Source organism: Ziziphus jujuba, chromosome 2 (assembly GCF_031755915.1).
Source record: "Ziziphus jujuba cultivar Dongzao chromosome 2, ASM3175591v1".
In the NCBI taxonomy this organism is placed as follows: Eukaryota; Viridiplantae; Streptophyta; class Magnoliopsida; order Rosales; family Rhamnaceae; genus Ziziphus; species Ziziphus jujuba.
Genome location: NC_083380.1, coordinates 34,088,552 through 34,110,091, shown reverse-complemented (window position 1 = coordinate 34,110,091; position 21,540 = coordinate 34,088,552). Strand labels below are relative to the sequence as shown.

Below are 21,540 nucleotides of genomic sequence, written 5' to 3'. Positions count from 1 at the left end.
ATTAGTTTCAAACATATATATTATCAATATATAAATATTTAATAATTTTTAAATTAATATATATTTTAGTTATTATTATAATTTATTTTTTATTTAATTTTTTATTAGATTCTAATTTAATATTTATATTTTCATTTAACTTATTTTTCGTGCTATTTGATACAAAATTATTTTTCTCAAATTTTATTAATTTCAATTTGAGCATTTCTAGAAATTTTTTTAGATGGTAACATATCATTTTTCAGATGAAGAGGATTAGTTCTAGTGGTTGAGCACCTCTATTTGTACCCACGAGAATATAAGTTCGAATCATGGAAAATGAGGGATTTTGAATAGATTGTAATTTAGATAAATTGTTCAAAAAAAAAAACATATCATTCTTCATATCATTATTATTTTTATTATTATTACAACCTTTGACAATCCATAATTAGTAATATGAAAAGAAGAATTTTGGATAGATTATAATTTAGGTAAATTGTTCAAAAAAAAAAACATATCATTCTTCATATCATTATTATTTTTATTATTATTACAACTTTTAACAATCCATAATTATGCGTTACTAGCATAAAAAAAAATTAATTTTAAAATTTTTTTTATTTTTTAATAATTTTTTTTAATTTTTTATAAATTATTTTTTAATATTTTTCTAAAAATAACCTTAGAAAAAAAAATTTTGCATAAAAAAATTCGTGCCTTTTAAAATTAGATGCGTATTAAGCAATTAACACAGTATTGATCATCTTTTTCTAAACATTGCTACTATGCGAGACATTATCCATTATCCAAAAGTATCACACCTAGGCAGTGTTTTTTCCAAAGAACACTAGAAAAAAGTAAGAGCAAGTTTCTCCGGCAATAATCTCGCCGGAAAAATCCATTGATACGGCAAAGTTTCGGAAAAGAAAACGCAGAGAAAGGGAAAAAAAAGGAATTTCATAGAGCAAATTGCAGGATGTTGAAAGCTTGGAGAAGATTCGAAAGGGAAAAAAAAGGAATTTCATAGAGCAAATTGCAGGATGTTGAAAGCTTGGAGAAGATTCTACAGCACGTCTATATACGTCGATCAACCTCATATAGACTACCATTCTCTGAAAAAAGTTCATACATGCGTGTGTATCTGAGAAGTAGATTTAACTATATTTGCATAACAACCTAATGCATTACGAAATTAATTATAATATTAATGTTAAACAAAGAAATTAGATAAAAGTTGATTACCTTCATAAAAACTGCATCTGCATGAGGAATTCCCTCGACCATGTTGCCTCCAACATATTGCAACCTTTTGGTGGCTTCCAAGTGAGCAACCACTATGAAGTTGATCGAAGACAGTGCATTCTGTTTGAGGAAATGCCTCAGCGATGGATTTGGCGACAGTGCCAGTCCCTCCTGCCAAATCAACCAGTGACTCCAACCCATCAAAGACCCCTCTGTACTCATCCTTCAGCAGCACCGTCATCACCAGCTGAGCATCACTAGCCATGGCATCGTTGAACATGCGGTTGAGTTTTAGGTCAATGGCTCAAAGTTCCCAAAGGAAAGGGTCTTACCATGGAAAGTGGCAAATGAAGTAGGATCATTATTGTTGAACCAAGTGGTCAGAGAATGCCATGGATGAGTCAAAAGAGGGCCAATCAAGGCACGTAAAAAGGGTGCTGCATTCAAGGGATTGTCTTTGAGAAGAAGCATAGAATAATCAGTGAGAACATAACCTTCTACTTCATGGTCACTAGTGCTGAGTTTTTGGAGACCAAAAAAGCCAGAATGAACCAAAATGCACATAAGGCGAAAGACTCCATAGGCTTTGGTGTGGTTGATTGGTAGTGAAGAAATCAGCTGTGAAAGAGTGATGGGTTTCCATGGCCAAGGCTATGGATGATATCCGGCATGCCTAGTTAAGTGGCAGACTAGAGGGACGCAGAGTTTAAAAAGTAGAAAATGTGGTTCTACAAGTGGGCTTGAGCTTCAAGAAGCTCCTTACCATCATTAACCACATTATCTTCTAGGTTAACATGGTGTTTGGAGCTTCTTGATTTCTCGATTAGTTCTATGCCACTCCTAATTATACTTTAAGTGATGAATCTTTCAACAAACCGCAGCTCTCTATACATAGAGCCCGTGGGATCAATATTCAATAACTAGGTGGTGTAATAATCCACATATATCCAATCTGATTAAGCATTTGTGGGGCAGCAAGTGGATTCTTAAAATATAGGGTATAATGCATATGTGAAACTCTTTAAACTACTAAGTTTTTTCTTTTTTCTTTTTTCTTTTTTCTTTTTTCTTTTTTTATTATTATTATTATAAATAGCAAATAATACTTTAAAATATAACAAGGAGTTGCATTTTAAACACTATTAGTCAGCATATATCTAATATTATCATAAACGTATTCTTCTTTTTCTCCTTTTTTTTGTTTATTCGTTTGTGGCTGGATTATAAGATCAAGGTGTTATTTTGTAATCTTTCTTCCAATTATTCTTATTATGTGCAAAAGATTTACATGTATATGGATTTTTACAAGTTTTTATTTACTGTGTTTTCTGGAAGAGCACATCAAGCAACACTAAAAAAATTTATAATCTTTATTCCCATGTAATAGCTATTTGAATCTGCAAGTTAGAAACTTACAAATATCTACAACATTAAAAAAAATAAATAAATATATATATATATGTAGAGAGAGAAGGAGAATGTTATTTGCATAAACTACCTACTTTTACATATAAATGTGAAAACAGAGTAAAATTAAAATTAATAAGTTAGACATGTTTATCATTATTGTGTTACATGATTAGATTGTTCTCTGGGAGATCATCACGAACTAGTGGTTGGTTATCATCACCATTTTAAGGCTACTTAAACAAACTGGAATACGTTTTCTCACTCATGGACAAATCACAGATCAAAGAATTATATGCATGCAATGTATGAAAATGATAACTATAAACTGTTTTTACCCACCTTAATTCATGTAAATATAAAATATGCGTATGACATGTTACCAACTTACTATCCGTTTAGATGGAATGAATCTCATGGAAGTTTTCTCTTATTTATGTATATAAAAATTAAAAGGACAGAAAGGGAACAAAAATTCCATTTTGCTACCGGCAATAGAATATTTATATATGAAATATGACATCATGTTCTAAATCTTCCAGTACGAAGCTCAACAGCCTAAAATAATAATTATGAAAACAATTTGACAGGAGATGTTTTTCTATTTGGATCATTTACAGAGAGAACAATCCTTCCTTCTTGATCTAAAGATCTAAACATTATTAGCATAGGGTTAGTGCTAAGGACTGCACTTTTTGTAATGAAGGACCAAAAGGCATACACATTATTGGGTATACGCAAAGACATCATTCTTTCTTTTTTCCCATGCCACCAGCAGCCAATTTACAATTTACGCACCACAGAAACTTTTCCAAACCTCTACCGAGGTTAAGTTATATCTCAAGAGACTAAATGGAAAAAAAAAATGTGTGTGCGCATTTATATATATCTTTTTCATTCGGTCCTTATAACTCTCTTGTCCAAAAAATTAAAAATTAGCTCATCTTTTTATCATTCCTGAGATGGCTTAAGCTAATCTGTCCCCTGTTTATGTGTTCCTCGTTCCAAGAGGACCACCCAAGGAAGTATGAATTCATCAGTTTTAAGGTCAAAGCAAATTACGGTAAAATAAATAAAGTACATCTAAACTAGATCTAACTTCAAAACGATTGAAGGATTTTGTGGTCCAATCAAAATATGATTGGGAATCCTAATTATATTATATTTTTTTAATTTCTAAAATAATATTTATTTGTTTTTATTTTACAGGTTCACAGATTCTTTGACAGTGAAGGAGGGAAGGTGAACAATTTTGATTGTTGATTGTTTTGTATCTAACAGTTTAGCATGTCAAATGAAGAAAAATTCAAGTACTCCCACTATCCATTACTGGTGCATTTCCACGAGATGAGACACTTGCATGTGCATCTATAAGCTTCAGCTGCTACTCATTTGGAGCTTTTCGTTTCCATGCCATATAATGTGTCTTGTTCCATGCCATATAATGTGTCTTGCAGATTGAATTTCTAGCTCTCCTCAAAACTTTCAGTCTTCCACAACAAGCAATGCTGAACAAACAAAAACAGAAGATGATTAAGGAACTTGGAAAGCAGCCAAACGAGGAATATTTGTAAAATTGCTACTTATAATTATATGCTAAGGGTATGAAGGAAAGAATACCATAAAAACATACCCTTCCTTTACATAACAAAAACATGGAATAGAAGCATATTATGGATCCTCATAACTTCCATGTTTCAAGGGCATGAAGGTAACCTTGTTCCTCTTCATCTTCTTCTTCTGTTTCTCAAGTTAATTTAACAGCAATAGTCCTGCAAATCATGTTATCAAAAGTTAATCTGATAAGCTCATCATGGTCGTTCATTATGATTAATTACCAGTTTCTTCACACAAACTTCTCCAGCTCTAATTAAACACATATGCACAACACATCTATTATCATATGAAGAAAAGGGAAAGAGAGATTGAGAAGAAGAGAGCTGCATGCTGTTGCAGAAGCCAGAAGCCACTAGACGTGTTTGTAGCCATCCATGTGTCTCCTCTCTCTCTCTCTCTCTCTCTCTCTCTCTCTCTCTCTTCCTTTCTTTGACATTATTAAAATTTTTAATTAGAAGGTTTTGAGGCTTTAGACTTTTACAAGTTCTTATTTTAATAATTCCTTTTTATTCACATATGGTTTATTTTATATTAAAGAAAAGTTTAATTTTTTTCAGTTGTTCTTGTAGATATTCAACAGTTTTCTGTTTTACTTTGTATAATTCAACTCACTTTTCTACTGTTAAAATAATATGATGTGGACCCTGTGAAAAAGAATAAATATTGAAAAAGTAACTCTTTTTTTAGTATCTCCCTCTGGAGAAAGTTATTACCTTTCCTAGTGCATGTAGGCAAAGAGCTCAAACAAGTCGCTCTCCTAGGTCTAAGTGTAGATTTCTCCTACAAACAAACAATTCTAAGAAATTCAGAACAACATTAACAAATCAGTGGTAACCTTGCAGATCTTCATTCAAATGAACCTGATTTCAGCATCAGCATCGGCAGGCATGTCTTGGAGAACATGTCAAATAGCATAATCAAAGTTATCATGCTATGGTGCCGTCAAAAATACGTCAATGGAAGCTTCTCCACTCTCTGTTACATAATAATAAAATGAAACTCGTTTAAAGAAAAAACAAAACAAAATCCATGTGAGAACAAACACATAGCATGAAAGCCAAGCTACAATCTCAATGTATGAGTCCTAATAAGAGTTAAATATAAGATTATTTATAAAAGTTACTTAAATAGATGCCTTTTTGTTTCAAAAAAAGGGTCAAATGCAACTTACCTTTGGTTCTAAATTTATGATCTCCACATATTCTTAATTCCAAAGTTACACTTTCTTTGCCTTGAGAAGGGACCTTGTGTAATCATCTCATTCTCAATGATCTTATTAAACACGGTTACAGCCATACTCAGATTTCCTTTAGGAAAACAACCCAACACAAGAGCTGTAAAGGCCACCGTATCAGGTTCTACTCCTCTTTCTATCATTTCATTGAAAAATGAAATAGCATTTTCAATGTTGTTTTTCTTAGAATGGTAGTCTATAAAGACCGTGTAATAGATGGCATCATATCTTATCTCCATTTCCTGCATTTCTGTCAAAATAGGTGAAACACCAATTGCTTCTTTTTTTTCCATTGTCTCTGTTTTCAAATGAGCATCAAGCAAAACTGTATAGGTAGTTATATCAGGTTGGATACCTTTCTGTTTCATATCTAGGAACAGATTATAGGCTTCTTGCAAACGGTCTACCTTGCAGTAGCTGTTTATCAACATTGTGTAGTTAATGATATCAGGAGTCAACCCTTTCTTGACTAAATCATTGAAAATCCTCCGAGCCTTTTGCACATCTTTGGTCTGGCAAAGAGAAGCTATGAGTTTGTCGTAGAAAATTTTGGTAGGTTTTGCATTCGAGTCCAACATCATGTTGAGCAACATTTCAGCACTTTTATGATCACTGTTCATACAAAGTTTACTGAGTAGTTTATAGTAGGAGTTTTTACTTGCTAAAGCTCCATTGGTTGACAATCTAACAGCAAGTTTGTAGGCCTTTCGTGTATTGTCGGCATCACAATATCCATTAATCATGGCAGAACAGCTACCCTGACTTTTAACTTTCAAACAGTTAAAAAACAATTCAGCTTCTTCAACCTTTCCACGTTTGAATAAATTTTCTATTATCATTTTGTGTATCACACTATCTGGTTTTATACCCTCTGCCTCCATATAATCCAAGAGTACCTTAGATGTGAGGCCATTTCTAAAAAACCCAGCAGCAAGAACATTATAAGTAACATTATCAGGCTTGAAACCCTTTTCCTTCATTTCATCCATAAGATTCAAGGCATTGCCCAAGTTTCCTTTGAGACAATAACCATTGATGAGAGTGGTATAATGCTTAATATCTACACTCAACTTCTTGCCCTTCATCTTTTCAAACAATTCTACAGCTTGCTCTGCTTGGCCTAGCTTACACAAAGCATCCAACACAATGTTGTGGGAAATCTCATCAAGATAAATCCCCATACCGTTGAATTTGTTAAACTGGTTTACAACCTCAGAATGCATTCCCATCTTACACAAACATTGAAGAATCATGCTAACAATCACACAATTAGTTTTTATACCTTTCAACACCATATCATCGTGAAGAGCCAAAGCTTTTACCAAATTATAGCCGTTGCAATAGCCATTAATCATTGCACCATAGGTTTGCAAGTCAGGGACTATACCCAGTTTTTCCATGTCAAGAAAGACACGCTCAGCTTCAGCCAACTTTGCCTCGTTACAGAACCCGCGAATCACGGCAGTATAAGCATACATGTCAATCGGGTTATTTGCTGCTATAAGTTTTTGAAGTACTTGATACCCTATAGCTGAGCTCTTATTGACACAAAGCCCTTCAATATATGTTGTGTAAGCAAAGACGCCTGGGGTTACCCCAGATTCCTCCATCTCTAAAAATACTTTGGCAGCTTCTTCTAAGCTACCCTTCTTGCAATGTGCCTTGATTACAATTGCATAGGTGTAATCATTAGCTCTCAAACCATTACTTTTCAACTGCATGTAAATGGCTATAGCCATATCCATTTTACCGTGCTTAGTCAAGCGGTTCATAAGAAAGTTACAGGTGAAGATATGTGGAACAAGTCCACACCTTTTTTCCGAGAACAGAACATCTATAGCATCATCAAACTTGGCAACACTGACAAAAGATTTAACTAAGGCATCATAAGCTCGAACCAGCAATTGACCAACCACAAGTTCCTCTCTGAGCTTTTCCAACAACTCTGATATTTGGAATGGTGGATGTTCAATAAGGTCCAAGAACAGAGAATCCAACATCCTATCCAAGCCCCAGGAACATAAAACAGCAACAAGAACAGCATAGGTGGAGACATTGTGCTGGAAACCAGCTCTCTTCACTTCGTGGAAGAACAAAAAAGCGTCCTTGGGTTTTGTTCCAAGACTTCTTAGCTTTTCAACAACTCTGATGGTGTCTAATTCAGAGGAGCTATGGTGGATGTTTTGGGTGGTTAAGCAAGAGCTACTAGAAGTAGCAGCAGCAGTTGAAGATTCAAGGTCTTCATCATCAGAGGAAGTGGGACAGGAGTTCAAGTAGGCAAGTGCAAATTGGGAGGATGAGGAAACACACTTGAAACCATTAGCACCATTTCCAGCCATGAAAGGGCAAGAAGTACGTATTGGTAGTGTGATCTTTCTGGACAAAGTACATCTGAACCACATGGCAATTCAAACTACATTGGAGACAGATAGCCAAACCCAATAGCAGAAACACATTCATATGCTCAAATCAAAATTGAAATCAAGTTCCAGGCAGCTAGCTCACTTGGATTAGAACTGGGATTGAGGGGGAAAAAAAAAAAAAAAAAAGAGAAACAAAATACAAATCAACACAGATAACACGAATACAAATCAAACACTAAAATTTGGGTCATATACTTAGCATACGCAGATATATCATTATATATCTAAAAAAAAAGTTTGCTTTTTCCTGTCAATTAGTCCAAAAAATCATAAAGGGCATATCAAACTGGCTTTTGGAACAAAGAAATCAGTATGATTAGCCCAGCAAAAATAAAAAATAAAAATTCAAACTTTGAAGCAAAGCTTGGATATTTTTGTTAAAAAAAGAAAGAAGAAGAAAAAGAAAAATGAAAGCTGAAAATTGAAAACTCACCGGCTGATATGGAAAAGTGATTGTTGGTTGGAATGAACATGATAAATAGCAGAGACACACACACACAAACAGAGGGAGGCCGAGAAGAAGCCTGTGCGGCTTCTGTTATTGGGTTCGCTCGCTCGCTCACTCACCGCTTCAATAAAGTTATTCTCTGAGGGGGGATGCATCGCACCGCACACCGCTAATCTCAAATTACGATTGAATCCCCCCAATTACGATAAAAGCTACCCTTAGTTATAACAAATAAATGATTTAAATGAGATTAAATTTTTATTGATTTTATATTATGTAATTTAATAAAATTGGAAATGTTTTTATTGAATTATAAAATTTATAATGACTCTCTCCATGAGTATTATATTTATATATATATTATTAAAATTATATAAACCGTTGTGTTGTGCTACTAATTTTTGTCAAACTTGAAATTTCACTTAAAATTTTAATTATACTACTTTCAATAATAATAACTGCAATGCAATATTCTTTTTTTTTTTTTCCTTTTTTATGCTATATGTATTAAGTATCATTTAAATCCAATGGAAAAAAGTGGTTGGTTTTGGTTGTGATCTTTTCTTTCTTTCTTTCTTTCGTTTTTGTTCAAAAGGGGTTCAAAGCAACTTTTCGTAAACTTAAAATGCTAATTTGGACGAATTTTAGAAAACAGTATAGGATGTAGATAAAATTTATCCAAGCTGAATACGTGTGGGATTATTGATAGCTATTAGCACAGAGTCACTTCTGACATGTAACCCGAATCTTTTTTGAATTTATTTTAAATTTGTATATGTATTTTTTATTTTTTTAGTAAAGTTGTAAAATTTTAAACCTTGGATCTTGGACCGCACAAATGTTGCTTCTAAATGGAATTGGTAGGAATGCTCATTCAAATGTAAACAGAATTGTAACTTGCTCCAATGCGAATGCCAACACTTTTCTGAAAGCTTAATAATATGTGTATGTATAAATACATATAATTTTGTTATCTTGGCTTACATATAATTCTAATAAAGCAAGATTATACATTATTTTTATTTTTATTTTTATTTATTCATTACAAGGTTATGCATAGTTAATAATATAGTAAAAACTCATGAGAATAATAAACAATAAAACAGAGAGTAATATATTGGTAGGCAACATTTATTATTACTGAAAAGTTTGGTATTACATGAAACATACACGCACGTATTACATATCAAACCTTCGAGATTTATATGTTGCAAATATTACACACGATTATCCACCACCCATACAAGATTACATTGATAATTAATATTTTTTTTTAGATTTTTTAAGGGTAAACTTCGATGAGAGACCTTAAACCCAGTGGAGTAATCTTATAGTGAGTAAAACCAGCATCGGCAAAGAGTTTAGCCCATTCTTTCTCTGTTCTTTCTTTGCCTGGTAGTAAACCCAACATCATGACATCAAACAAAAGCTGGGTTTGAGTTGAGGCTTTGTCTTGTTTCTGGTTCTCTAACACCATGTCCACTATTATCACTTTGCCTTTCTTATTTCCTGCTGATGATGATAGTGATTTCCTGCTTGTTATGGCATCTTTGCACCTTTTAAGCAACTTCAATCCATCTTCATCATTCCAGTCATGCATTATCCACTGTTTTATATTTTTATGCATTCAAACAAATCATAATTATTAATTATTAATTGTTACGAGTGAGTAATTCCAAACCTCTGTTGTAAATAAGGAAAAAGAAAGACAGCCTCTTTCGCTTTATTTTCTTGCATCATATATATATATATATATATATATAGAATAGATGATTGATGCTTGAATAGATGTTTTTTGGGGTAAAGCAAGCCAGCTACCATTCTTTGAAAAAAGTTTCATACATGCGTGTGTAGCTAAGAAGTAGATTTAACAAGCTAGATTTGTTCAAACGACCTAATGATTACAAAGTATATTAAATTATAGTATTAACGTTAAACAAATAAATAGATAAAAAGTTAATTACCTTCATAAAAACTGCATCTGCAGGAGGAATTCCCTCGAACATGTTGCCTCCAACATACTTCAAGTTTTTGGCACCTTCCAAGTGAGCAACCACGTGGGGTTGATCAAAGACAATGCATTCTGTCTGAGGAAATGCCTCAGAAATGGCTTTGGCCACAGTGCCAGTTCCTCCTGCCAAATCAACCAATGACTCCAACCCATCAAAGACCCCCCTGTACTCATCCTGCAGGAGCACCTTCATCACTAGCTGAGCATCACTACCCATGGCATCGTTGAACATGCGGTTGAATTTCGGGTCAATAGCTCCAAGTTCCCATAGGGACTTGCCATGGGAAGTGGCAAAAGGAGTAGCATCGTCATTGTTGAACCAAGTTGTCAGAGAATGCCATGGATGAGTCAAAAGGGGGTCAATCATGGCGAGCAAAAAGGGTGCTGAATTCAAGGGATTGTCTTTGAGAAGGAGCCTAGAATAATCAGTGAGAACATAACCTTCTTCTTCATGGTCACTAGCACTAGTGCTGAGTTTTTGGAGACCAAAAAAGCCAGAATGGACCAAAATGCGCATAAGGCGAAAGATTCCAGGGGCTTTGGTGTGATTGATTGGCAGTGAAGAAATCAGCTGAGAAAGAGTGATGGGTTTTCCATGGCCAAGGCTATGGATGATGTCAGGTATGCCTAGTTGAGTGGCAGAGTAGAGGGACACAGAGTTTGCGAAGCTGAAAATGTGGTTCCACAAGTGGGCTTGAGCTTCAAGAAGCTCTTTACCATTATTAATCACATCATCTGGGTTAACAAGGTGTTTGGAGCTTCCTGATTTCTCCATTGCTGCTTTGCCACTCTTAGTTATACTTTAGGCGATGAATTTTTCAACAAACTGCAGCTCTCTTTATATAGAGCCCGTGGGTTCAATATTCAATAACTAGGTGGCGTGATTCACGTGCAGTCCAATTTGATTGAGCATTTGTGGGCCACAAGTGGATTCTTATAATATTGGCTATAATGCATATATGAATAAAAAAAGGCCAACACATATCTACTATTATTTTTATTATAATATACGTATTCATAATCTTTTTTATTTGTTTTTGGCTGGATTATTTGATATGTGTTATTTTGTAAACCTTATTTCAATAATATATATGTATATATATTGTGCAAAAGATATACATGGGTCATACTACATATAATATATATATATATATATATATATAGAAAATGTTTTAAGCATAGACTACCTACTTTTACACATAGATGTGGAAACAGAGTAAAATTAAATTTATCGAGTTAAACATGTTTCGATTAAATGTGTTACACGTTTAGATTGCTCCGTCGGAGATCATCATTAAGGGTAGTGGCTGTTACCATCACCATTTTAAACAAATATAGATTAATGATGGACAAATCACAAATCAAAGCCTTATATGCATGCCTTCAATAAAAGTGATAATTATGAACCGTGCCTACCCACCTTAATTCACATATAAATATAGTATGTATATATATTATAACATGCTTATGGCATGATACTTTTTCAGTATAAGATTATATGGATCTCATGGAAGTGCTGTCTTAGTTATGTATATAAAAATTAAAAAGCAAGAGAAGGAAACAAGATTCCATTTATCTCCTGGAAATAAATATTTGTTCAACAACAGATGTAATTCTATTCGGATTATTGATAAATAGAACAATCCTTCCTTCTTAATCTAAAGACATACATTATTAGCAGAGGATTGATGTTAATGACTTTCACATTTTTAATGAGGAACCAAAAGGCATACACATTATTGGGAATTTGCAAAGACATCATTCTTTCTTTTTCCCACCACCAGTAGCCAATTTACAATTTACACACAACAGAAACTTTTCCAAACCTCCATCAAGAGAAATATAGGCAAAAGGGATCTTTCTTCTTCTTCTTCTTCTTCAATTTTTTTTTTTTTTTTTTTTTTGGGGAAAAAAATGAATCTTTAAAAAAAAAAAAAAAAAAAACTGTAAAGCGGGCTTTTGACCCTCCAGTTGAAGAATAGTCCACCCGGCCTTGAATGACCATCCAATCCATGATTTGGATTCCATCCTCCTAACTATTTTATCAAGAAAGTTTGCTCATCTTTTATCATTCCTAAGCTGGCTTAAGCCAATCTGTCCCCTGTTTATGTGTCCCTCATTCCAAGAATAGTCCACCGGAGGAAGTATGAATTCATCAGGTTTCAGGGCCAAAGCAAAGTCTGGCAACGTTGGTGCCGTCTCCATGATTCTGTAGTAAAATGTCCAAATCCATAGGTTAATCATAATCATGGGCAGAGTTGTTTGTACCAATCAAGAACAATGAGAATGTAACTAGGGAAGTAAAGTATACTGGTATTCTACTCGGCATGGACACTATGTCTGTGAACTCAAGCAAGACTTACTTGTCATGAGAGTAAATATCCCGGTTTATCCGTACTTTGCATGAAGTATCTTTTGGAATTTTCTCGGAGAGATACTTCATGGTTCCCCAAAGTGGCGGATTTCTGTACCAAAAGCAACTAATATTAGCTACAGCCACACAAAAATTTTCTTTTAAAAATGGTCGAAAGGAAAAAAAAAAGTAAATCAAATGATCAATTGAGCTTATGAGCAGAGTTTATAACAATCCAGAAGTATTAACTGTTTTATGGATCTTGCTTAAGAGGCTCATACATAGTTATTTCACAGTTGTTGACATATTTGTTATAATGCGAACGATAGAAAAAGAAACACACATAAATACATATTTGTTTAAGATCATAGGTTCATAAAAGGACATTATATTAGCAGAGTTTATATAAATCCAGAGGTATAACTGTTTTATGGATCATGCTTAAGAGGCTTATACATAGCTATTTCACACTTGTTAACATATCCGTTGTAATGCAAACGATAGAAAAAGAAACACACATAAATGCATATATGTTTAACATTATAGGTTCATAAAAGGACATATATTGCCTTTTCTCCATGCTAGTTTACCATAATTTATCATGTCCATCATGTAGTTTCCAAGTCAGTCAACGTAATTTTACCAAGCTCCACAGAGTCATAGGAAAATGGGACAAGTGACATGTAAAATGACAGAGATTGGACCAGAGACCGAAAACAATCCAATGCAAGTTCTTTCAGTTGATAATAATCAGACACTATGGAATCTACTGGATAACCAATGACATAAGTTGTCCACTTGGAGTCTAATAGTGTCAATTTATCCACACATAACTGTATACTCACTACACTTGTCTCAGGATGGTAGGAATTCCCCAATTAGAAAGTATTACAAGTGTATTCTCCAAAAAAAAATTTTTTTTCCGGATAAGGGAATTCTCTAAAATTTAAGACTAGAATCAACTGCACTCAATTGATTCAAAAGATTAAATAGAGAAACTCTCCTACAGGTGAAAAAGCACTATCCTAATGGGACAAGCAATATATAACACGCAGAAGAGCAGGGATATCTTGAACATCATAAACACATTTTGGTGTCTGCCACAAAAGAAAAAACTTTGCTCTTACAGTAACTTATTACTGGAGCATTTCTCAATTGAAAAGCAGCAGGTAATATATTGGTTATAATGATTTACGATATGAATGACCTTTAAGTATAGGAAAAACTAAGGTACTGGCAGTCACCTTGATAGAGGAGGAGATGCATTAAATGCCTCACATGCCTTTTTACTTTCTTTGAAATATTCATCTGCTGCTTGCAGAGCAGCCACAGCCATCCCATGAGACTTTTCTGTGTTCCCCTCATCAAGGATTAAACCATGATAGTAATATGCCGCAGCCTTGTCAAATTAAAGAAAAAAAAAAAAATCAGTCTCTCACCTTAGAGCACATACTAAAAGTTTGAAATTCTATAAATTTTGATCGTTATTTCAATGTACAGAATTAGCAGCTGAAGAAGATCTGTCTCTATGGTATTCCAGAATACAAGGATTCATGGATCACATTTGATCAACCTAAAATAAATTAAATGGACGTATCTCTTGCACCTACACTAAAATTCATACCGGTAACAATAGATATCTCAATTCAAACCAGATTCTTAAGCCTCATATCCTTTCAACAGTTTTCACTTTCTGGTTATACGACAATTCTGATGAGAATTTATTGCACATTGTTAAAAGAGGGTGGCAATCCCCTATAAAAACATTATTATTTTTATTTGGGAAACAACAGCCATTTTATTCAAAAGAAAGTCTATTACCATTTCAACGAACACACATCTTAAAACTTATATGCATAACTTCACATGAAAAAGACAACATATCACATGAACATGAGTATCATAACTATATATAATAGGATATGTTATCAGCAATTACAGGAATCCTGATATATGTACTAAATGGGAATTATTATTATTATTATTATTATTATAATAGGCAATACCCTTCTTTAGGTAAAACATTTTTCTTTTCTGCAAAGCAGTAAACATAAGACCTCGAGGATTTTGAAATATGTCTTCTGCATCTCCTTGTAATACAATGCTTTAAAAAAGAAACATAACTTTCCAGCACCAGGTTTACATAAAGCAGGTATACATGTTTCTCATAGATATTGCCTCAAGTTCAATTAGATCATATTAATTTCTTCAGGGAGGTTACTTTTAAGGGTACTTGATAGTTATATGCAATTTCAAAAGATGGTAACAAATTGAAACCCAGAACAAGAGAAAAGGATTAAGGGCATCTTTGACAAGTCAAAGTATAGTAGCATGTAGAATTTATGACACACCTTTGATTCAACATATTTCCACTTCACAAAGAGACGATGCTTTTCCCCCCAACCATTTGTTAGTGGAAGGTTCATAATATTATCTTGAGCCTGTGAAGAAATTGGCAAAGTAAAGCAATTATAGGTTCAGGTTCATCAGCTTTATTTTGATAAATAGATAATGCAGAGAAAATATAATTCTTCGCAGCAAAGGGAATTGAAATGTTTTCAAATGAATGAAACCATGTAATTTATGAAGAAAAAACAGATTAGTCTCATGAATATTTTAGAGGAAAACCTAAAGAAGTAAGAAATTTTCTAATTCAAAGTGGAAAGAAAAGAATCTTATCCCAAAGTGTAATACACCTATAGGAGGATAATAATGATGACTTGACTTCTTCTTTAGCAACATAATTACAAGAAATCTTCTCAAGTCTCTTACACTAATCAAAGTTTGGACACCACTAATTTGTAGCAGATGCTCTTGTAAGTCATGTTTCAATTAATATTACACAATTTGAATTTAAACAATAAAATTTGGAATCTGACCAGTGTTTGCGAGGAATTCGAATATTACGTAACAGTAGCTAAGTGAAGAGTCTAGTGTAAAGTTTGACTAAAATGATAGCAAAGAAAAGCAGTCTTTGTAGCCAATATAGATCATAACTAGTGTCGTCAAGTATTGTTAAGCAAGTGAAATGTTAAGTGGGTGTTGATAAGGTCATAAATTGTCATTGATAATTCTGGGTTACATTTTCTGAAATTAAAACTTATTTAATGGTACTAGGTGAGTTATGTTTGTAATTGTTATTCATAGCAACTATCGTTGCTAAGTATTAATCATACATTCTACTAATCTATTATCTGCATTCTTTTAACCCAGAAGCTCCACTCTAAATATAATTTTGATGTTATAGTGATATACCAATATGCAAATGGTTCAAGACACAACTGGAAAGTTCCTAGAAAGTTGTTAAAATTTGTTAGCAAATGTACATACCAAATACCCCTTTCATATTTCCTCTTAGTTATTCATGATTTGCCTACATGTTAGAAATTAGATATCCATATGTATCTTATGAGTGAACCACAACCCAGAACTGCACCATTTAATACGTAGAATAGTAAAGAGAGAAATATGTCATAAAAACACATAACAGTTGAGAAGAAAACCATGTGACGTGTGTTATGGAGGATTATCCAAGATAGCATCCTTCGATACATCAATATGGAATGTGCAATAAATTTACGTGATTATTTCTAGAAATCAGTAATTTATGGCATTGTATTTTTAGGTTATTATAGAATATAAAACAATGGAAGCAAGATAATTTTATTACAGATCCTGATTGAACTTAGGAAAGCAAGCATGAATCTTTATGATAAATCTTGAATTGTCAATGACATAACTAATTCCTAAAGCAATTGAGCAACAATCAGACTTTTCATACCTGCTGCCAATATTTTACCATCTCACATGCAAGCCTTCGCTTCACAGCAAGAGTGGCTTTTGTACTATCAATTGCCATTCCAAGTTGAATATCATTACACTATGACAAACATTGCAAGAATAAAGTCAAAAGAAATGAAATCAATGTATCTGAGTAATCCAGTGGGGTTGTACCTAATTGAAACAAGATATAAGACATATGTCGTAGTGACACAAAAAGGGATCAATTATTTCAATGCCATCAAATAGAAACAGGAAAAGGAGTAAACATATCAACGGCTAGAAAATGGAAGAATTAAATGTGCTTTAACAATTAACAGAACTGCCGACACATATGGGGCAAAACAAATTCAGAATACATAAAAGAAACAAAAAACAATATGCCAAAAAAGGAACATGATGTTAGAAATATGCCATTTATCATCAGAGATTTTTAAATTCTAATTGGCCTTTCAGATGTTTAATAAAAAGATTCCATATGTTTAAAGCTAAATAATAATATTATTGAAAGCTCTGAACCAAAAAAGCAATTAAGGAGCTGAAGCTTTCCTGGCTTTTATGTAAAAACTTTTTAACAATTCAAATTAGTGATACGCTAGACACCCATGAGCACCTGAAACCCTCAATCCCTCCCTCCCAACTAGCCATCTTTTAGAAGACCTGCCTTAGCTTAATTCAGTACCAACTGAACTTCACCCGCAGTATAATAAAGTAATTGCTTACAGAAAGTACACAACGTCAAAAATATTGCAGTATTCAGAACACTGCAGGGATTAACAAGAAGCAACTCATAAAGTTGTAACCAGCCAAAAAATTATTCTCTCTCTTCATGGAAACTCTCTAAACAACCATCACTTAATCCAGTAGCATATAGCACTAAACTTCTCCTAGACCTCAACCAAGTAATTCCTTTAAGTATATGAGAAAGAAGTAAAACATTGCATCTACCAAGCACCAAAGTTATCAAGAAGGAGCCTCTTATAAAGTCAAGACAGTAAAAAAATTGAATCTGTCATGAAACCTCACTGATAAATCACTTAACATGATTAATCATGAAAGCGCTACAGAAAGTCAAATGAACTTGGGCTTTAATTTAACTATTCAACTAGAAGTCTTGGAAATATAGAGAAATCTAAGTTTCAATTGAGAAAGCTGTTCCTTTTGATAAATTTATTATGAAAATTTAAACCGACTTTCAGTTGAAGTGCAGTAATAATATGGTATGACCTTTGTTACAAACATGTAAACCTAGTTGTTCTAACACAGTCAAAAGTTTCAATGTGAGTAGATATATTACATAAACAGATGAAGTAAACCCAATCTTTAATGGTATTAGAATCCTTCATGTCCTTAATCTGAATTATGCACATATTTAGGCTGATCTTTTTCTTATTTATTTCCACAGATATCATAGTTAATGTAAAATGTAAAACTACTCTCAGATAATTGATCCAACCATAAGCATGAAGTCTGAATATAAAGCAACCTTGCTGCTAAGCAGCCAAGCTCCCTCTAGAGAGAGTTATTACCTGTCCTAATGCTTGTAGGCAAAGAGCTCGAAGAACTCCTTCTGCTAGGTCGACTGGTAGATTTCTCCTACAATAAAACAATTCTAAAAATTTCAAAACAACAATGCAAATTTCAAAAATATTGCAGTGACATTTACAAACAAGTGGTAACATGCAGGTCTTCCATGTAAATGAACCTGAGTTCAGAAGACAAGTGTGGGAGAACATGTCGAACAGCACAATCAAGGTATCCTGCAGCCTTCAAGAAAACATCAATGGATGCTCGTCTACTCTCTGTTACAATTTACAAAAAAAATGTTGAGCCTTCATAAAAAGAAAAGAATACAAAATCCATGTGAGACAGCAAAATGAACTTGTAGCATGAAAGCAGTTACAATCTCAATGCCAGTACTGCAAAAACAAACAGCTCAACCATAGCATACATTGCTTGCCAGTTTACCATCAATTTTAAGTTTTTGTAGTGGTGTTCCTATAACATTAATCCATAGGTTTCTCCTACCACATTCATGAAAACTGACAAGACATTTTCTAGTCCTTTCTTCTATTTTCACTAGTTTCCAAAGAGAAATCAATGTACTAAACTTGAAACACAATATTAATTTGATTCTGCCACCATTGTTTCTGGACTAGACACTTTATTGCAGAAGTGGAATGGAAAAGGCAATTAACATATGAAATTCACTCAATGGACAGAAACACAACAAGGAAGCACCAAACCAAACAAAAGTAGGCTAATTAATACTTGGGGATATACATCTATCCTTAAAGACATAGTGCTTGAAGTATGCTAATTGATCAGCAGCAAAGTTTACAGCTAATAATTTTTGTATTCAGCTGATATTTGATGATGAAAGTTACTAGTTTGTCTCACAAACTTCTTTGCAAAAAGAACTCATGCCCACTAACGGCCCAAATATTACCTTATAAACTTTTGGCAGCATGACTTTCCTCCATCCATCCAATCGATAATATCAAGAGAAAGAACACATTTCCATCTATATATGTAAACATATTCAATAGCAATTACCTTCTGATACTTTTGGCTGATAACCATCAGCAGATGTTCTGGGAAGCAGTAATAGGTTCGCCTGTGATAATGACAGCATCGCCATCAAATGTAAAATTGACAACACTTCATACCAAGCATTAGACATGGCTGTTTCCTGCAAATTCATTCATCCAAGTGAAGCCAGCATTCTTCTGAGAAAACAATTGAAAGTCTCACTCTAAAAGAAAGAGTTTCTTTCGAAAAATAAATAATTTGTAAACAGATAAAACTGGTCTGCAGTCCCACCTCCACTTCATCCTCCTGATTTATCCATATAAATTGTACCTTGTGTTGTAGCTGGCTTCCTTGAAAGTGAAGATAAACAACACCATTAGTTTAATTGAAAATAACAGCTAAATATTCATTCGAATACAAAAAAAAAAAACATAAGATTTACCATCTTTTACTAATCCCAAAAGAACAGGCAAGTAATCTTCTAGAGCCTGCTGAAGATCAGCTACCGTAGAGCCACCTGAAGACAATAATTTGAATTGATGTGTTAAAACTTAAGATTCACAAGTCACTGAAAACGTAGCAACTTTTCGACAACTAACCATGTTGGGTAGCAGTTTTTCTCCTCGTTCTCGTAATTGTAGGACCTTCTTGGCCAGCCATTACAACTATGCGTGTCCTCAAAGCAGAGAGATGTTCAACTAAACTCTTGGATAAGTGATCACCAAGTGACTGCGAGAAATCAACAGGTTTAGGAATCCGTAAACCAGGAACGTATACAGAAACATCCCCAATATTTCCTGGTCTCCTTCTATTTCCTCCAGAATCCTTCGGTGTAGACACCAGACATCCCATATCCTGAGACTCACTGAATCTGTCAACCCAAATTAAAACGAGTTAATCCAAATCAACAATAGGAGCCTCTGTAGCAATACACATAAATGTGTGTCTATAAATATACATATATATATATATATATACACCCAGCTTATTGTATGTAATCCCTCTGTATCACATGCAAAAGCATGGGTTTTAGAACAGCAGGCTAATGATTAATTTCCATGAATATGAAACGGAGCTGAAGGATGGTTTAAAGCTTAAAGTACAAAGAATGAAGATAGCACTCACAAGGAAGGTTGAATCGGAAACAGTAGCCAAGTCATAAAGATAACTAATTAAATGCCAACCAAAAAAGAGCACAAGTAGTAGGTTGCTCACGAGCACCATCCGAACGACACTAACTAGAACCATCCTTAAAATAAATAAATGAAGAATTATAACTACTTTTAGTAAATTTGTTTTAAAATAATAATCCTTCCGTTCCCCTTTCCCTTCGTTTTTCAAAAAAAATAAAAATAAAAAATCTTATAATACAATTTTCTCACCTTGTCGCTTAACAGATGGTTGACTAATTATTCAGAACTTGAAGCAATTTCTGCACATAAAAATTCACAATCAGATTATTAGAACCGCAGAGAGAAAGACATACAATGGAAAGCTTACAGAATCACAAGGATCACATGAGCCATGACTGACACTGTAGTGACAACCAGGAGAGTCCAAAAAGTATACAAGAAAGTCCAAACACGGTGATTGCTTATGCGTCCCCATTAGACAAGACCTACCCAAAAATCCGAGAGTGGAAAGAATATTGAAGTGGAGGAATCAAAACGAACAAAGAACTGGTTTTCTCCCTTTTTTTTTTTTTTTTTCTGTAATCCCAGAAGAGAAGTTAACTTGGGTGAAAAGGGTGCTAAGAGATCATCCGACAGAATGAGAATTGTGAGTAAAGGGTAATCCAAAAAAGCTCAACCAAGCAATAATTAAGAAACCCAGAAATTCAGGTTCAAGGAATGAATAGCGAATTTTCAATTCCGAAAAAGTTATGAATTTTATATTGTTTTTTTATTTTATTTTTTTGGTTAATCGTCTCGTTCTCGGAAATGGAAAACCACGAATGAACTTAATTATCAGATATATATAAAAAAAATGAAAAGCCCAAAATAAAGAAAAATAAAAAAACATTCCTCCGAAATCGTGAATCGAGCCAAAAACAATGCGGTAAACAATACTTTTAAAAATGCTTTTGTGAACTCCAGAGCCAGTCTCACAAGCAACCAATAGCTTTACCCGCATTTTTTTTTTTTTTTCAGCAACCAAACAGTAGAAGTTGAAATCATTATCCGGTGGGCTTACCATCAGAGACTTGAAGGAAAGGTGTTCGAGTTTTGTCAAATTGGAAAAAAGAATCCGAACAATTCACTCCGACTTAATTCCCGCAAAAAATCCAATACCAAAAACGGCTGCAGCCCTAGCCACCGTACGAACAATAAAATAATGACGAATCCCAAGCTCGCAATTCCCCCAAAAAAAAACAAAAAAGAAAACAACTACACTTAAATTGTAAGCAGAGAATCGTGGCGAAGAACAGAGAGAGAGAGAGAGAGAAGAGAAAGAAAGTTAAGGTGGAAATAATAATTGAAAGAATAAAATATAAGAAAACAATTTAAGGAG

General features: G+C 33.7%; 3 protein-coding genes and 1 pseudogene across 10 annotated transcripts; all 4 read right to left on the bottom strand.

Annotated features, from left to right (window-relative positions):
• Window positions 1-651: 651 nt before the first annotated feature.
• LOC107418705 (probable O-methyltransferase 3) lies at window positions 652-5,137 on the bottom strand (annotated as a pseudogene).
• Window positions 3,749-8,556, bottom strand: LOC107410008 (pentatricopeptide repeat-containing protein At2g26790, mitochondrial). Of its 4 annotated transcripts, none has more exons than XM_048473869.2 (6): window positions 8,339-8,556; window positions 5,420-7,873; window positions 5,109-5,223; window positions 4,962-5,028; window positions 4,265-4,403; window positions 3,749-4,139 (listed from the first exon to the last, which is right to left on the bottom strand). In XM_048473869.2, the coding sequence occupies exons 1-2, from the start codon at window positions 8,506-8,508 to the stop codon at window positions 5,434-5,436; spliced, it is 2,610 nt and encodes an 869-aa protein (XP_048329826.2). In that variant the 5' UTR covers window positions 8,509-8,556; the 3' UTR covers window positions 3,749-4,139; window positions 4,265-4,403; window positions 4,962-5,028; window positions 5,109-5,223; window positions 5,420-5,433. The 4 variants fall into 4 exon arrangements, with proteins under 4 accessions (XP_048329826.2, XP_048329829.2, XP_048329827.2 ...); XM_048473872.2 differs by having other exon boundaries at window positions 5,420-7,998; window positions 8,339-8,479; XM_048473870.2 differs by lacking the exon at window positions 4,962-5,028 and having other exon boundaries at window positions 5,084-5,223.
• A 912-nt stretch (window positions 8,557-9,468) lies between these two features.
• Window positions 9,469-11,195, bottom strand: LOC107418697 (probable O-methyltransferase 3). The gene is made up of 2 exons (XM_016027396.4): window positions 10,318-11,195; window positions 9,469-9,959 (listed from the first exon to the last, which is right to left on the bottom strand). Exons 1-2 carry the CDS (start codon window positions 11,137-11,139, stop codon window positions 9,636-9,638), a joined length of 1,146 nt encoding a protein of 381 aa, XP_015882882.2. The 5' UTR covers window positions 11,140-11,195; the 3' UTR covers window positions 9,469-9,635.
• Window positions 11,196-11,917: 722 nt separating this feature from the next.
• Window positions 11,918-21,530, bottom strand: LOC107418711 (uncharacterized). 5 transcript variants are annotated; one of them, XM_016027410.4, is made up of 14 exons: window positions 21,223-21,530; window positions 20,412-20,461; window positions 20,155-20,278; window positions 19,629-19,900; window positions 19,472-19,546; window positions 19,321-19,379; window positions 19,054-19,189; window positions 18,203-18,299; window positions 18,027-18,093; window positions 16,499-16,597; window positions 15,069-15,158; window positions 13,962-14,116; window positions 12,728-12,829; window positions 11,918-12,573 (listed from the first exon to the last, which is right to left on the bottom strand). In XM_016027410.4, the coding sequence occupies exons 3-14, from the start codon at window positions 20,187-20,189 to the stop codon at window positions 12,423-12,425; spliced, it is 1,338 nt and encodes a 445-aa protein (XP_015882896.1). In that variant the 5' UTR covers window positions 20,190-20,278; window positions 20,412-20,461; window positions 21,223-21,530; the 3' UTR covers window positions 11,918-12,422. The 5 variants fall into 5 exon arrangements, with proteins under 5 accessions (XP_015882896.1, XP_015882897.1, XP_048329611.1 ...); XM_016027411.4 differs by lacking the exon at window positions 20,155-20,278 and having other exon boundaries at window positions 21,223-21,529; XM_048473654.2 differs by lacking the exons at window positions 20,155-20,278; window positions 21,223-21,530 and adding an exon at window positions 21,099-21,172.
• Between the last annotated feature and the right edge of the window lie 10 nt (window positions 21,531-21,540).

What these genes read in the sequence shown, in the direction of transcription:
- LOC107410008 (XM_048473870.2), bottom strand. Translation starts at nt 8,508, where the DNA reads ATGCATCCCCCCTCAGAGAATAACTTTATTGAAGCGGTGAGTGAGCGA. An exon ending in TCACTTTTCCATATCAGCCG is followed by an intron (nt 7,874 to 8,338) that starts GTGAGTTTTCAA and finishes CATGTGGTTCAG; the next exon opens with ATGTACTTTGTCCAGAAAGA.
- LOC107418697 (XM_016027396.4), bottom strand. Translation starts at nt 11,139, where the DNA reads ATGGAGAAATCAGGAAGCTCCAAACACCTTGTTAACCCAGATGATGTG. An exon ending in CAGATGCAGTTTTTATGAAG is followed by an intron (nt 9,960 to 10,317) that starts GTAATTAACTTT and finishes AATATAAAACAG; the next exon opens with TGGATAATGCATGACTGGAA.
- LOC107418711 (XM_016027410.4), bottom strand. Translation starts at nt 20,189, where the DNA reads ATGACTTGGCTACTGTTTCCGATTCAACCTTCCTT. An exon ending in AAAAACTGCTACCCAACATG is followed by an intron (nt 19,547 to 19,628) that starts GTTAGTTGTCGA and finishes TATTGTCTTCAG; the next exon opens with GTGGCTCTACGGTAGCTGAT. An exon ending in GCCTACAAGCATTAGGACAG is followed by an intron (nt 16,598 to 18,026) that starts GTAATAACTCTC and finishes TGTTTGTCATAG; the next exon opens with TGTAATGATATTCAACTTGG.